The sequence below is a fragment of the Dendrobium catenatum genome, unplaced genomic scaffold (assembly GCF_001605985.2).
Source record: "Dendrobium catenatum unplaced genomic scaffold, ASM160598v2 original_scaffold_61322, whole genome shotgun sequence".
Taxonomy (NCBI): Eukaryota; Viridiplantae; Streptophyta; class Magnoliopsida; order Asparagales; family Orchidaceae; genus Dendrobium; species Dendrobium catenatum.
Window position 1 is genome coordinate 713,192 of NW_021379772.1, and position 12,074 is coordinate 725,265.

At 33.6% G+C, this 12,074-nt stretch overlaps 1 protein-coding gene across 1 annotated transcript; it reads right to left on the reverse strand.

The window, feature by feature from the left end:
* Positions 1 to 8,915: 8,915 nt before the first annotated feature.
* Positions 8,916 to 10,688, reverse strand: LOC110112954 (LOB domain-containing protein 12-like). Its single transcript, XM_020845359.2, has 2 exons — positions 10,458 to 10,688; positions 8,916 to 9,304 (listed from the first exon to the last, which is right to left on the reverse strand). The coding sequence occupies exons 1-2, from the start codon at positions 10,611 to 10,613 to the stop codon at positions 8,948 to 8,950; spliced, it is 513 nt and encodes a 170-aa protein (XP_020701018.1). The 5' UTR covers positions 10,614 to 10,688; the 3' UTR covers positions 8,916 to 8,947.
* Between the last annotated feature and the right edge of the window lie 1,386 nt (positions 10,689 to 12,074).

The following is a 12,074-nucleotide window of genomic DNA, read 5'->3' on the forward strand; positions in this document are numbered from 1 at the left end:
ACTTGGTGAGCTCCTCATAAGTTAAGACCAAGTTGACTTGGATTGAATCAAGTTGACTTGCCTTAGATTGAATAAAGTTTGCTTAGATTGAACGGGGCTAACTTGTTGTACATACAATTTGTTATCCGAATAACTTGCAGTGTGACCGACTTGTTGGGTGCTGCGCCACATTGCTAATTATTCATAAAATATTTTTAAGCATTACTCCTGAGCGAGTTGTTCATCATAAGCATGGTCAATAAGTAATACATGATCATAATTTTATCTTAGGTTAAACATTCAAAGTGTTATTTTTTAGTATAAAAAATTATCTTTAAATTATTGAATAAGAATATATTTTTTTATTACTATCAAATGTCCTATGTCAACTATTTATTTGACACAAAAATGCATCAGCAGTTCTTTATGCATTTTTTCCTCTAATAATGCAAGAAGCTTCTTTGCTTCTAAACTATAAGTATCAGGCCCTTCCTCATCTCGTGAGGGTTTTTTTTTTTTAACTAGCAAGAAGTGAATTTTAGTGCCTATTATTCATTAATACAATATTAAGAAAATATGCTTCAATACAAATTACTCTCATCATAGTTGTCAGCTTGTAATCACACAATAAATAGAATTCATTTTATTATTGTCACCTGATTATCATAATTTACATGGAATTCTGTTACCATTGCCACTTTGTTATCACAGGATAAATCAAATTTCTATTATTATTGCCAAGTTAGGACTATACCAATTTAGTCTGTACCTTTTTTTTTTTTGCTTGTAATTTTGTATATAAATACCCTACAAATTGATACATGAAAAATATGTCAATTTCAACATAAGTACTTATTTCTTTTCTCAAATTTGGCCTTAGAGCGTCTTCATTATGAGATTAGACGCTCTTTCTCTTCGCATGGCCAAAGAAAGTGTCAACTCCACTACTCTCTCCATCATCCATACATGACCACAACTTGCCTTCATCAATCCCACTTCCCAACTTCACTAAAGCTCATTCCCAACAATTACCCTTCCTAATGAGCTTATGTCACTTCTTCAAGGATACAATCTCCTTAGTTACATCAATGGAGATAGTCAACAACCTCCAATTACCACCATCATTGAAGATGGTTTTGACATACTTACCCCTAAGAATTCACATTAACTACAACAAGACCAACTTTCTTTTTTACTCCATGTTGCTTTCTTATCCAAACCACTTATGTCTTACATCAAATCCTTCATATTGTCTTATGATGCAAGTGGCATGATCACTTGATGTAATGATGTATTCAAATTACTTTGATTTTTGTGTTTGCTTGCTCAAAAAGAAACTATCATTGACAACATATGGTGAAGATATGTCTTCGAGTTTATCCAAACAATCAAGAGAATTTGGTAATCAACTGGCTGTTGTTGGGGCACCACTAAAAGAGGATGACATTATAATTCGCTATCTTAATGACATTGATTTAGAATTTAGAGGAATTAATAGACTAATTTGAACAAGAGAATAACCTTTCGAAGCTCTTCAAAAGAAGTTTGTAGAGTATAAAGACTTAAAATAAATACTCCTCTAAATGGCATAGCTCCAATCTCAAGTAATATTTACTTAAGGAATGCTTACAATCTCAATAAGTTGGAAAGGTCTTATAAACCACTAATCTAGATAACCCAACATAACAAACTTAGTAACAATAATGTCATGGCCACGAACAAATAATGACCAAATTTTTTAATATCAATTTTGTGAAAAATATGATTTTATTACAAGTGAATTTTACACTACAAAATACTTAGTAGGATTGTTTGTCTCTCTTATATCCCACCAAAATACTGCCAAAAATTGCATCTTACGATCAAACTAGCTTATTATTAGTGATGCCTCCCATTACATCACATAAAAAATGAACAATATCCTTCTTAATGAGCCTTATAAAGGGTCCAATGACATCATGATTGGGAATGGTATGAGTGTTCAAACTACAAACATCATTAACTTTGCTATCTCCATTCAATACAACCATTTTTACTTAACAATATCTTATATGCTCATGACATGCAACAAAATTTAATATATTATTTTAATTTTATCAAACCAACCACTTCTTTTTTTGTTAAGGATTGCACCATAAGGGAATGTATATAAGCGATCAAGCATCAAAAGGCTTATTTGGTTGACAAGAAGGCTCAGGTTTGTATCAAAACTATACTTGATTAGCACCATAATCACCTTGGCAATCCCTCACCCAAAACTTTATTGGGTATCATGTCTTCCAAGTTCCAACAAACTCCTTATCTACACATATTTATCCTCAATATTCTTATGTGATTTATGTCACTGTAACAAAAGTCATAAATTACCCTTCATTTTATCTAATTTATCGACTCTTCATTTATTATATTTAGTTTATTTTAATGCATGAGGTCAATTTCTAATTTGCTCAATCAACTGCTAATTTTATTATATTATTTTTCTTGATCAATTTATAAAATACTCTTAGATGCCCACCATTTCATATAAATCAAATAATCACCTCATTTCTCCCAAATTTGAAACCATGGTTCAAAAACTCAACACCTCCATCACAACTTTATACACTAATGTTTGTATGGAATATGAGGCGTCTAGGTAAATATCAAGGCATTCAACATCTTATCTCACCTCCTTACACTCCCATACACAATGTCTCCATTGAGGGTCGCTATTGACACTTCTTAAAAAACTTGACTCACCTTATTTCATTATGGCTCTTTCCCCCTCTGCCTTTGGCATTATGTGTTTAATCATGATGCTTATCTTATAAAACACCACCCCACACACATAATAAGTAATAAATCTCGACTTGAGTGTCTCTTTGAATGAAAACCAATGAAACTCGATATTTTTTTTGTTGCTTTTTACCCTTTATTGCTATCATAACTCAACATAAGCTTGAATAGATATAAAGATTTTGCATTTTGTTGGGATATTTTATACTTTATTCTTAAAATATCATATCTCTTTTTATCCTTCTAGTTAGAAAATATTTATTCTAACCATGTTAAACTCTTGGAAGACCACTTTCTCTCCATTGCCTCTTCTATAATAATGAAAAAATAAATGCATTCGCTTTCATTAAATGGGTAGCCATTACACCATCACTATAAGCCATAAATTTGGATTTGATTTTTACTTTACAGTATCTACCCAACACAAATCTTTTTACAACTATCCTAAACCCTACTGTAATAAATGATCTTTTTGCTAAGCTCTTTCCATCCCAACTTTGATCTTTGTTGTGTCCCTATTCCAACGTGAAACCATTTATCTTTCAAATCTACACCCATCAAAAAGCAATCCATACCCATGATTACTATCTCTAACCCTCACAACTTTGTATCCACTATGAGTAACCAAATCAATACAACTCATTTCACCATAGCTACTGCACAACCCACTTGTGACCCTCATTCTCCTCCACTGGCTCTACTCCTTGCATGACATCTCCCAAGTATGACTTATGTCCTTCTCCCTCAAATCCTAATAGCTACGAAATAAATATTGAAGCATCTAGCTCTTATCATATGGTTATCCAATCCAAAAATAAGATATTTAAGCCCTTACTAAGCTTTGTTTTTGTTGCTAAAAAACTTCTCTCACCCCTCCCCTTGATCTTGTACATCCAAACAAGGCTCATAAAATTCCGAATTAAGAGATGCTATATGTACTGAAACAAAAGAACTTCTTTAAATTACTTGGGTTTTTTTTTCCACATGAAATCCCTATTTGATGGTCATATTTAGCATACAATTTATCACCAAAAGTTTTTATTAATTCCTACTTGATGGTCATATTAAGCATATAGAGCACCAATTATGATGATTTTTTTAATGTAAGAATATTATGATATATTGTGCCTTTTTAGTTATCTCAATAGTGAAAGAATTTTATTCGTTTTTGGCATAAATTTAAACTCATATAATTATAATATTTTTATTAGGGTTTATTTGGGACAACTTTCTTACTACTTTATATTTTATACTGCAACGGCAATTCTCTTTGGCTACTATTTTCAAAATATTTTTGTGCAAAGAAATTACTTTCTCACAATATCTTTCAATCACCTTTAAAAAAGTTACACTTACCTCTAACAAATCTTTAGGGTGTGTTTCGAGCAACTTCAACTTGTTTACAAAATCAGTTGTAAAGGTGCTCTTGAGAAAGCATTTTTTTAAAACTACTGTAGAAAATAGCTTCATAGCACAAATTTATTAAAAGCAATAAAACAACAGTGGCCGAACGAAAACTGTGATTGCAATATGGAAGACAAAACAATAAAAAAGCTATCCAAACAAAATCTTACTCATTAAGAAAAATCCAAATATACATTAATTTTCTTAGTAGTAAATTGGCTTCCCTCGCAATCAATATTGCGATAGAGAAGGTTGCATGTGAAGGCACATGAATGTGACGTAGGAGCTACTTCTTATAGGAACATGCATCAAGAACATGGTTAATTAAAGCAAGTTTATGGCAAATAATGTGAGCAAAGAAAGGAGATATAGATAATAATATTGTGGCAGTTAGCTAAGCCAACTTACTGATTCAATTCTGTAAGTTTATGTGACTCATAGTTGATTTTAAGTTAGCTAACCCAAATATTTTATATTTATGTTGACTCATAAACTTTGTGGATACTAATTAATGGCTTTGAGTATTCATTAGCTTTGAAAAATACAACTTGCTATCCAAGATTCTAACGGGTCTGTAAATAAAATTTTAGGATAATAACCCATAAATATTTATATTTCTAATAAAATAAAAATCCAAAAACTATTAGAACATCACTCAAGTCCCGAATAATTTAAATTATTAGGGGTAAGAATACTCATTTATTTAAATCTAACCGCTTGGGAATGTGGCAAGATATCGAGTTGACCCATTATTCATAAGGGTCTTGATACTAGGAGTCATCACTATTAACTTGGTGCCTAATCATTGATTGCATTTGATTCATATATAAATGACATACTATAAATATAAAAAATATAAATAAATAAATAAAAATTTAATCATATTATTAAATTCATTAATAAAATAGTCACCACATTCTTAGAGTTGGCACCCTACTGACAGAGCCAAATTACGAAAGAAACTAAAAATATATTAAGACTCACAAAAATTAGGCAAGCCTTAGATAAAGCTATGCCACCCACTAACTACCTTCTTGATAATTAGACATACTTGACAAATACTCGTAACTAACATCTTTCTTCTCCTCATCTTCCTTTTTATCTCACCATTTATTGACTTCACACATAATAGATAAAATGGTGAGAAATGCCTATTAAAACATATGAAATAAAACTTGAGAGACTTGCCATGTTATGAGTTTAGAGTTTAGGATTTAGGGTGTCTTGACTTGCACATAAAAACTTTTACAAATAATCAAAATAGAAGTCATTTACATGATTGGATTACCCTCAATAAGACAAGAATTTTGCCTAAAAATTGATAATTTTTTAGTTAACAAGTTTTGGTAGTGCAAAATTTGAGGTAGAAATTTATCAAAATTATTATGACTCTCTCAAGTCTCTGATTTAAGAGCTATTAGTAGCATTAAAAGAATGATTTCATTCCATGATCTAAGCTTATGATGACATTTTTGGCAAGGATGAAACCAAATTCTATACATTCTAGAAATTATTTCAAACGAACCAAATGTAGAATTATTCTTATGTAAACTTCATTGGACATGTGGCATCAAAGTTAGGATGTAGTATTCTTTGCTTATTTGTTAGAGACATTGTGAATTGAAGTTTTTACTAAACTGCCATGGACTATCACTTCCAATTGTTAGATGGCCCCTTGAACCAACCTTATCCTATGCATGCTTTGCTCCATGGCGGGATTTCTTAATCCAAAATCGGGTGATGGGTCAGGTTCGGATCGAACACGGAACTAACACGACCCAAATATGACCCGGTTTTGCAAACATGTCAGTTTTTAAGATCCGAATCTGACCTGGCCTCTTCTGGTTCAGATCAACCCGACCCGACCTGACCCATAAGTCTACTGTTCACTATCTTATTCAACAAAATCCCATAAATCAGTCTGCTGTTTGCACACTTATTAAGTCGGATCCCATAAATCTTTCAATTAACATGTCAGCGGGCAAGCGTTAACAAGCGACGCGCAATAGACTCGGGCAGGCGTTAGCGGGCAGACACGTAATTGGGCAACGCGGGCAAAAGTGATAGCGGGCGACGCGAGCATATGCGTTAGCGGGTGATGCAACAACGGGGAGGCACGGGCACATATTTATTCCGTGTTTTTGGGTCAACCCGAACCCGACCCAATTTTTGAGACGGGTCAATTTGTTTAACATGACCAGCTTCACAAACGGGTTGACGCTAACCAAGAATTTTTGGGTCAGATTCTAGTCAGATTTTTGGGTTGTGTCAAATATTAACACGCATACTCTTAATCACACTCTAAATTGAGGAGGAGCATATAATTTGAAAAGTTTGGTTCAAGTTACCCAGTTTTGGTTGATTTGGGCAGTTTGGTTCAAGCCTTCAAGATACCAATTTGGCTAGTGATATTAGATTTGATGATTAGGTTTGATCAAACAAATCATGTAATTTGTGAAGCATATGGAACTTTGGTGGATTCTATTATCGTTGAGCAATATTCAATTATTGGTGTTACAACATCTCCATATTATCGAGTGAGCTTTTTGTTCATAATATTTGATGCGCTTTCGCATGAGAGTGGGTAATAGTTAATAGAGAGTGCACTCATTATGTAAGAGATTTTTAATGCATGTGATATTCATAGTTGAAAATACATTAGTATAGTAATATCAAATAGTCGGCTAATAATCGTATAAAGGTTTAAGTTTTTGGTCCAAAATGAACTCCAAGCTTGAGATATCTGTTATTGTTGCGGGTTAAAATATTCCAATGGTAGAATGAATGAGTAAATTTTTCATCATTGTGATGCACAGATATCTAGCACACAAACATGTAATTTAAGAGAAAGAGCAGTAAAATGCCAATTTTTTTACGTGGAAAATCTGAAGAGAGAAAAACAACTAGGCTTCTCTCATGTGAAAATATTCTGCTGAATTCAAGTGAATTACAAAGGTTGATTAGTCCCTTGACTTAGAGGCGATGAAATTACAATAGTTTGGAGAGTTGGACGGAAGTCCGACGACATTCAGGTGGAATTCCGACTAACAAGCGGAGATCTAATGGCAGTTGGTGATAGGGTGATGGTCTGATGATGGTTTGGTGGAAGTCCGGAGGTGATCAACGGCCTGGCGGTGGTCCGATGATGGTCGGGTGGAAGTACTACTGAGTTACAATGGAGGTCGGCGGTTGGGTGGAAGTCTAACAGTGGTCAATGGCCAGGCAATGGTTCGACAATGGACGAACGAAAGTCCAGCAAGAGTCGGCGATCATGTGGAAGTCCGACTAAAAAATCGGAGCATTTAATCAGACGGCTCATATTGATTCCTTCGTTCATAGAGTGTTCATCAAGCATTTGAGTGTCATAATGATGTCAAAATCAAGCGTTCTTAGGCTCGTTGGAATTGTCTAGTCTAGCAACTCGATTCGAATTTAAGTATGCTATATTTTGATATCCATTGATCATCCAATTTATGTTTTGAAGCTTCCAAATATGCTCTGATCACCTGATTTGGTCCTATTTTGGCTCATATTTGATCGATTTTGATTTTATTGGCTTTATGTCTTCTAGACATTCTGTTTGACCATAAGTTTATTAAAAGTGAAGTTTAGGTGATCTCAAATTTAATTTTGAAAGTCATTAACTTGAATATACCTCAAGATTCGTGCTAACATAATTTTTTATAATGTATCAATCATAATGTTGATCACCTGTTATTCTTATTATTATTATTATTATTATTATTATTATTATTATATACTCAAAATCTACAGGAAGATGTCAGGTGAGACATTTTACCTCATCTCCCAATATCACAAAATCACAATGCTATACATAAACAGTAGTGCTTCGTCCCCATGTGGGGATAAACCTAACACTAAGTCAGAATCACGAATGACACGGAATTGACCCAAAATTGCTAGTTTTCGGGTCAAAATCGGGTCAATCTTCGTTTTTCGGGTCAAAATTGGGTAAAAAACGGGTCAAACTCGGATTTTCGGGTCAAATATGAGTTTTCGTGTCACTTTCGGGTCAATTTCGTGTTTCCGTGTCAACCCGAACCCGACCCGATTTTTAAAACGGGTTGATTTCTTCAACCCGAACCCGACCCGTTTCGGGTTTAGGTTGACCCGAACCCGGATTTTTTCGGGTCGTGTTTCGTGTCGTGTCAAAAATTGACACCCCTATGTGTGTATAGTTTTCCCATATAGATGCAGTAGAGCGTTTTTAAAGTTCAAATCTACAGGAAGATGTCAGGTGAGACATTTTACCCTCTTCTCCCAATATCACAAAATCACAATGCTATACATAAACAGTAGTGCTCCGTCCCCATGTGGGGGGGTAAACCTAACGCTAAGTCAGAATATTCTTCCATTATTCCTATATAATCATTGATCCACACTTGGTTTGCTTCAAGTCAATAAGCTAAAACAAAGATGATTGAAGTCCCACATGCTGAAACGATTTTTATGCTTGTAAGACGCAAAGAATAAACTCACATTAGTAGTATTAAGAGTAAGGCTTCATTTGAGATGACCTTCTTACCTCTTTTCAAAACAGTAGAAAGCTGTTCAAAACAGTAGAAAGCTGTTTTGAAAAGTGGTAAGAAAGCCTAACCAAACGAAGCCTATGTTATTGCTTTTTATTTTCACTCTATCTTTATAAGACTTTCGAGAAAAATGACTCAAAACTAAAGTAGTTATAAAACTTTTTAAACCAGAATTTAGAGTATCTCAAAATTTGCATCCATATTTCCTCATTAGCACAGTAAATTATTGAAGTGCTTTGCTATATCCAAAGGGATTCTCTCTTGAGAGACTCAGGAAACACACTGCTGGAAGAAGAGAAATTCATGGATTGAGGAATACTGGCCATGATCATGTTATTGTTCAGCAAGAAGGATTTATTGTCATCACTGTCGTCATCGACTCCGAGCTGCGGATTTACCAAGGAAGAAGAATCATTCTGCATCTGAAAGCATAAGATCTCAGCATGAGCCATGGCCAACTGCATCTGAAGTTGCTTAACTTGGTTTTGCAGCTGGGAGATTGCACCAACGCAGCCATATACAGGATCTCTTATTCTTGCATTGGCTTCATAGACAAGGCTGCTTACAGCATCAGCTCTCTGTTGGAAAGGGAGATCCTGAAAAAAGAAACTGTTTTGATGAGGATCAAATGAAAATGATCAGAGATTAAAATTCTTTCTTATTCTTTCTCTTAGGTGCGTTTGGGACAACAATGTCATTTGTAAAAATAGCTATAGAATTATTGTGCAAAAATAGATTTTTAAAGAATTTATTATGAATATTATAGATTTTTTTTTCTTTTTAAAAAATCCAAGAACAACTCTCCTTTCTAGAGATTTTGATTGTAAGAGATTTCTTTCCATCATAAATTATTAAAAAAAATGAAAGTTATAGCCAAATAGAATTATATTAGCTATAAAAAAATAGCTCAATTTGTTGCAGCTCATCTCGATCTATTAGTTGGAGCTTTTGTTACTAATAAAGAGCTCTTGGATTTGAAACTTGCGTATATGAGTTTGTCTTTAATTTGCTCAAAAGTCTAAAAAAACTGTTGATCAAATGGACCGTCAATGTCAAACAATTTTTTTTTGTTTAAATTTAGGATTAAGAAAAAAATCAACATGAATTGGCACTCAGGGAGAGAAAAGAGGTAATACTATCATATGACTATTTATTTCATCTAATCTTCTTTTTACCAATAAAATGTCCTACTTATATATACGCTTTAGTCTATTTTAATAAATGTTCCAGGATGGTCTCAAGTTCAGTTTCATTAATCTTCTCACAGATAGAAGATAGGCGAGACAATTCTAATTAGAGCCTGATTTGCTCTCAAGCAGCTCATCTCATTTCTAAAAGTCAAGATATCAAAACCAATCTGAGGAGCTGCTGTGGAAGAACTAAGAAAAATTTTATAGAGATAACATAAAGAATAAGAGGAACTGTGCTTCTGAAGTTTTCTATAATTCGATCAAAAACCATTTAATTATAATATATATAAATTAGATTAGTTTTTTTTATTAAAATAAGCTGGTTTGTGAACCGTTAAGTCTAGTTGAAACCAGCTTAAAAATGACTAATTTGCCTGATAAGTTTGTCTCCTGAACTGTTCTTTGATATGAGCTCATGTCAACCCATGAATCAGCTTGGCTTAGCTATAATCCCCAGTCACAAGCATGCTAAGGGAAACTTTTACTAGAAAATCAGAAGAAGAAAGAAAAATAGCACAGAGAGAGAGAGAGAGAGAGAGAGAGAGAGAGAGAGAGAGACCTGAAGCATCTTACTGACATTGCTGGCTCCAAAGACCTTGTGAACAATAGCAAACTTTTGGGGCTCATCTGAAGGGAAGAAAGGAGCAAAGATGCAGTCTTTAGCACAGCGCCTTCTTAACAGCTTGCAGGAAGCGCAGGGAGGAGTTCCTCCCATTTGGCCTTTAGTTGGAACTAAAAGAGAGAGATGAGAAGAGGAGGTGAATAGGATTTTAGCTGTTAGCCATTTGTTTCTTTCTTCTCAGTAAGAGTGATGGAATTGGATGGAGATTAGCTTGTTCATTTATAATTAAGAGCTAGTCATTAGGTAGGTGTGGATATAGCGTACATGTATCAAGCAAAGAAATAAGAAATTATAAAGTTTTCAAGAAGGAACCTAAGAGCCATGCCCTTCACTAAATGCAGGATTGGTGGTCCAAGAGTCATAAGAGGACAAGTTAGTGGCCTTTATCTAATAATATATTATTATTTTCACATGAGAAAGATAACTTAAAGGTCATGGGGGATCTTAGTTGTAAGATATGACAAGCAGCGCCTACATTAAAGAACAAAAAGAAAATCATAATAATGCTATACCTATGCAGCTCTCATTAGTCTGTTGATTGAGAGCTTAGACTATCAACAAAAATAAATTGGGTTTGAGTCTTATGTATGTGATGTTTGTGTGAATTTGCCTTATTTGATCTAAATATTCAAAAAAATAATGTTGTGTTCGTAAAACTATAACTTGAGATCACCTAGCAAGTATTTACACCTATTAGTACCGGTTTAACTCAAATAACGCACCCCCTGCAAGAACAAAATGATGGTTTGTAACGACTTGATTTGACACGAAATTTTTTTTGATCAAATTTTAACAAGAATATTTTACTTTGATCTCACTCAATAAAAAATAAATTTAATACTTGTGTTCAAATTTAACATTTGGCTTGAAAAAGCTTGAAATTGGGCGCTATTTCCTCAATTTGATTATCGAGTTGGATCAATTTGATCAAAAATCTAAATTAAAGTTGTCAATAAATGATTCAATCAGACAACCTGATTTGAAAAATTTAGATTTGGGTTACCCCGTTTAACAAATCGAAGTTTGGATCTATATCCCCAATTTTAACCTTTACTTGTTGGTGTACTCTTTTTATTTTTTTTTCAATGAAGTTAAACTTTATAGTTTACAAGTTATAAGAAAATTAAATAATTCAAAAATTAATTGAATGCAAATTAGATAAATTATAGTAAAGGAGATTATCACATTTTAAGATTTCAATGGCACTACAAGCATGAAATTCAAAGAACATTTTAGCCATGAACACTTCAAATTGGCTAGAACATACGCAGCACAACCTCAATTGGGGCTAGTAGGCCCCTTTTATTTTTGTTGGGCTGTTCAACATGCCCTAAGGTCTAACCATTATCACTTATCACTGCATCTATCCAAACATATTGTGGAAATTGACTCCATGACATCCTAGCTATCAAATGAATCAACAGCACCATGACCTCAAATAATATCAGTAAGATTAGATTTTGATCCATTATTCAATGTTCCATTGAGGGTGACCAATTTATGAGCTAACCTACAATGGTGACCAATTTATTTTTATTGACAAAAAATTGGCCA

Excerpts from the sequence above, each read along its gene's own strand:
- LOC110112954 (XM_020845359.2), bottom strand. The coding sequence starts at position 10,613 with ATGGGAGGAACTCCTCCCTGCGCTTCCTGCAAGCTGTTAAGAAGGCGC. Across the intron at positions 9,305-10,457 it reads ATGTCAGTAAGATGCTTCAG|GATCTCCCTTTCCAACAGAG; the intron begins GTCTCTCTCTCT and ends TTCTTTTTTCAG.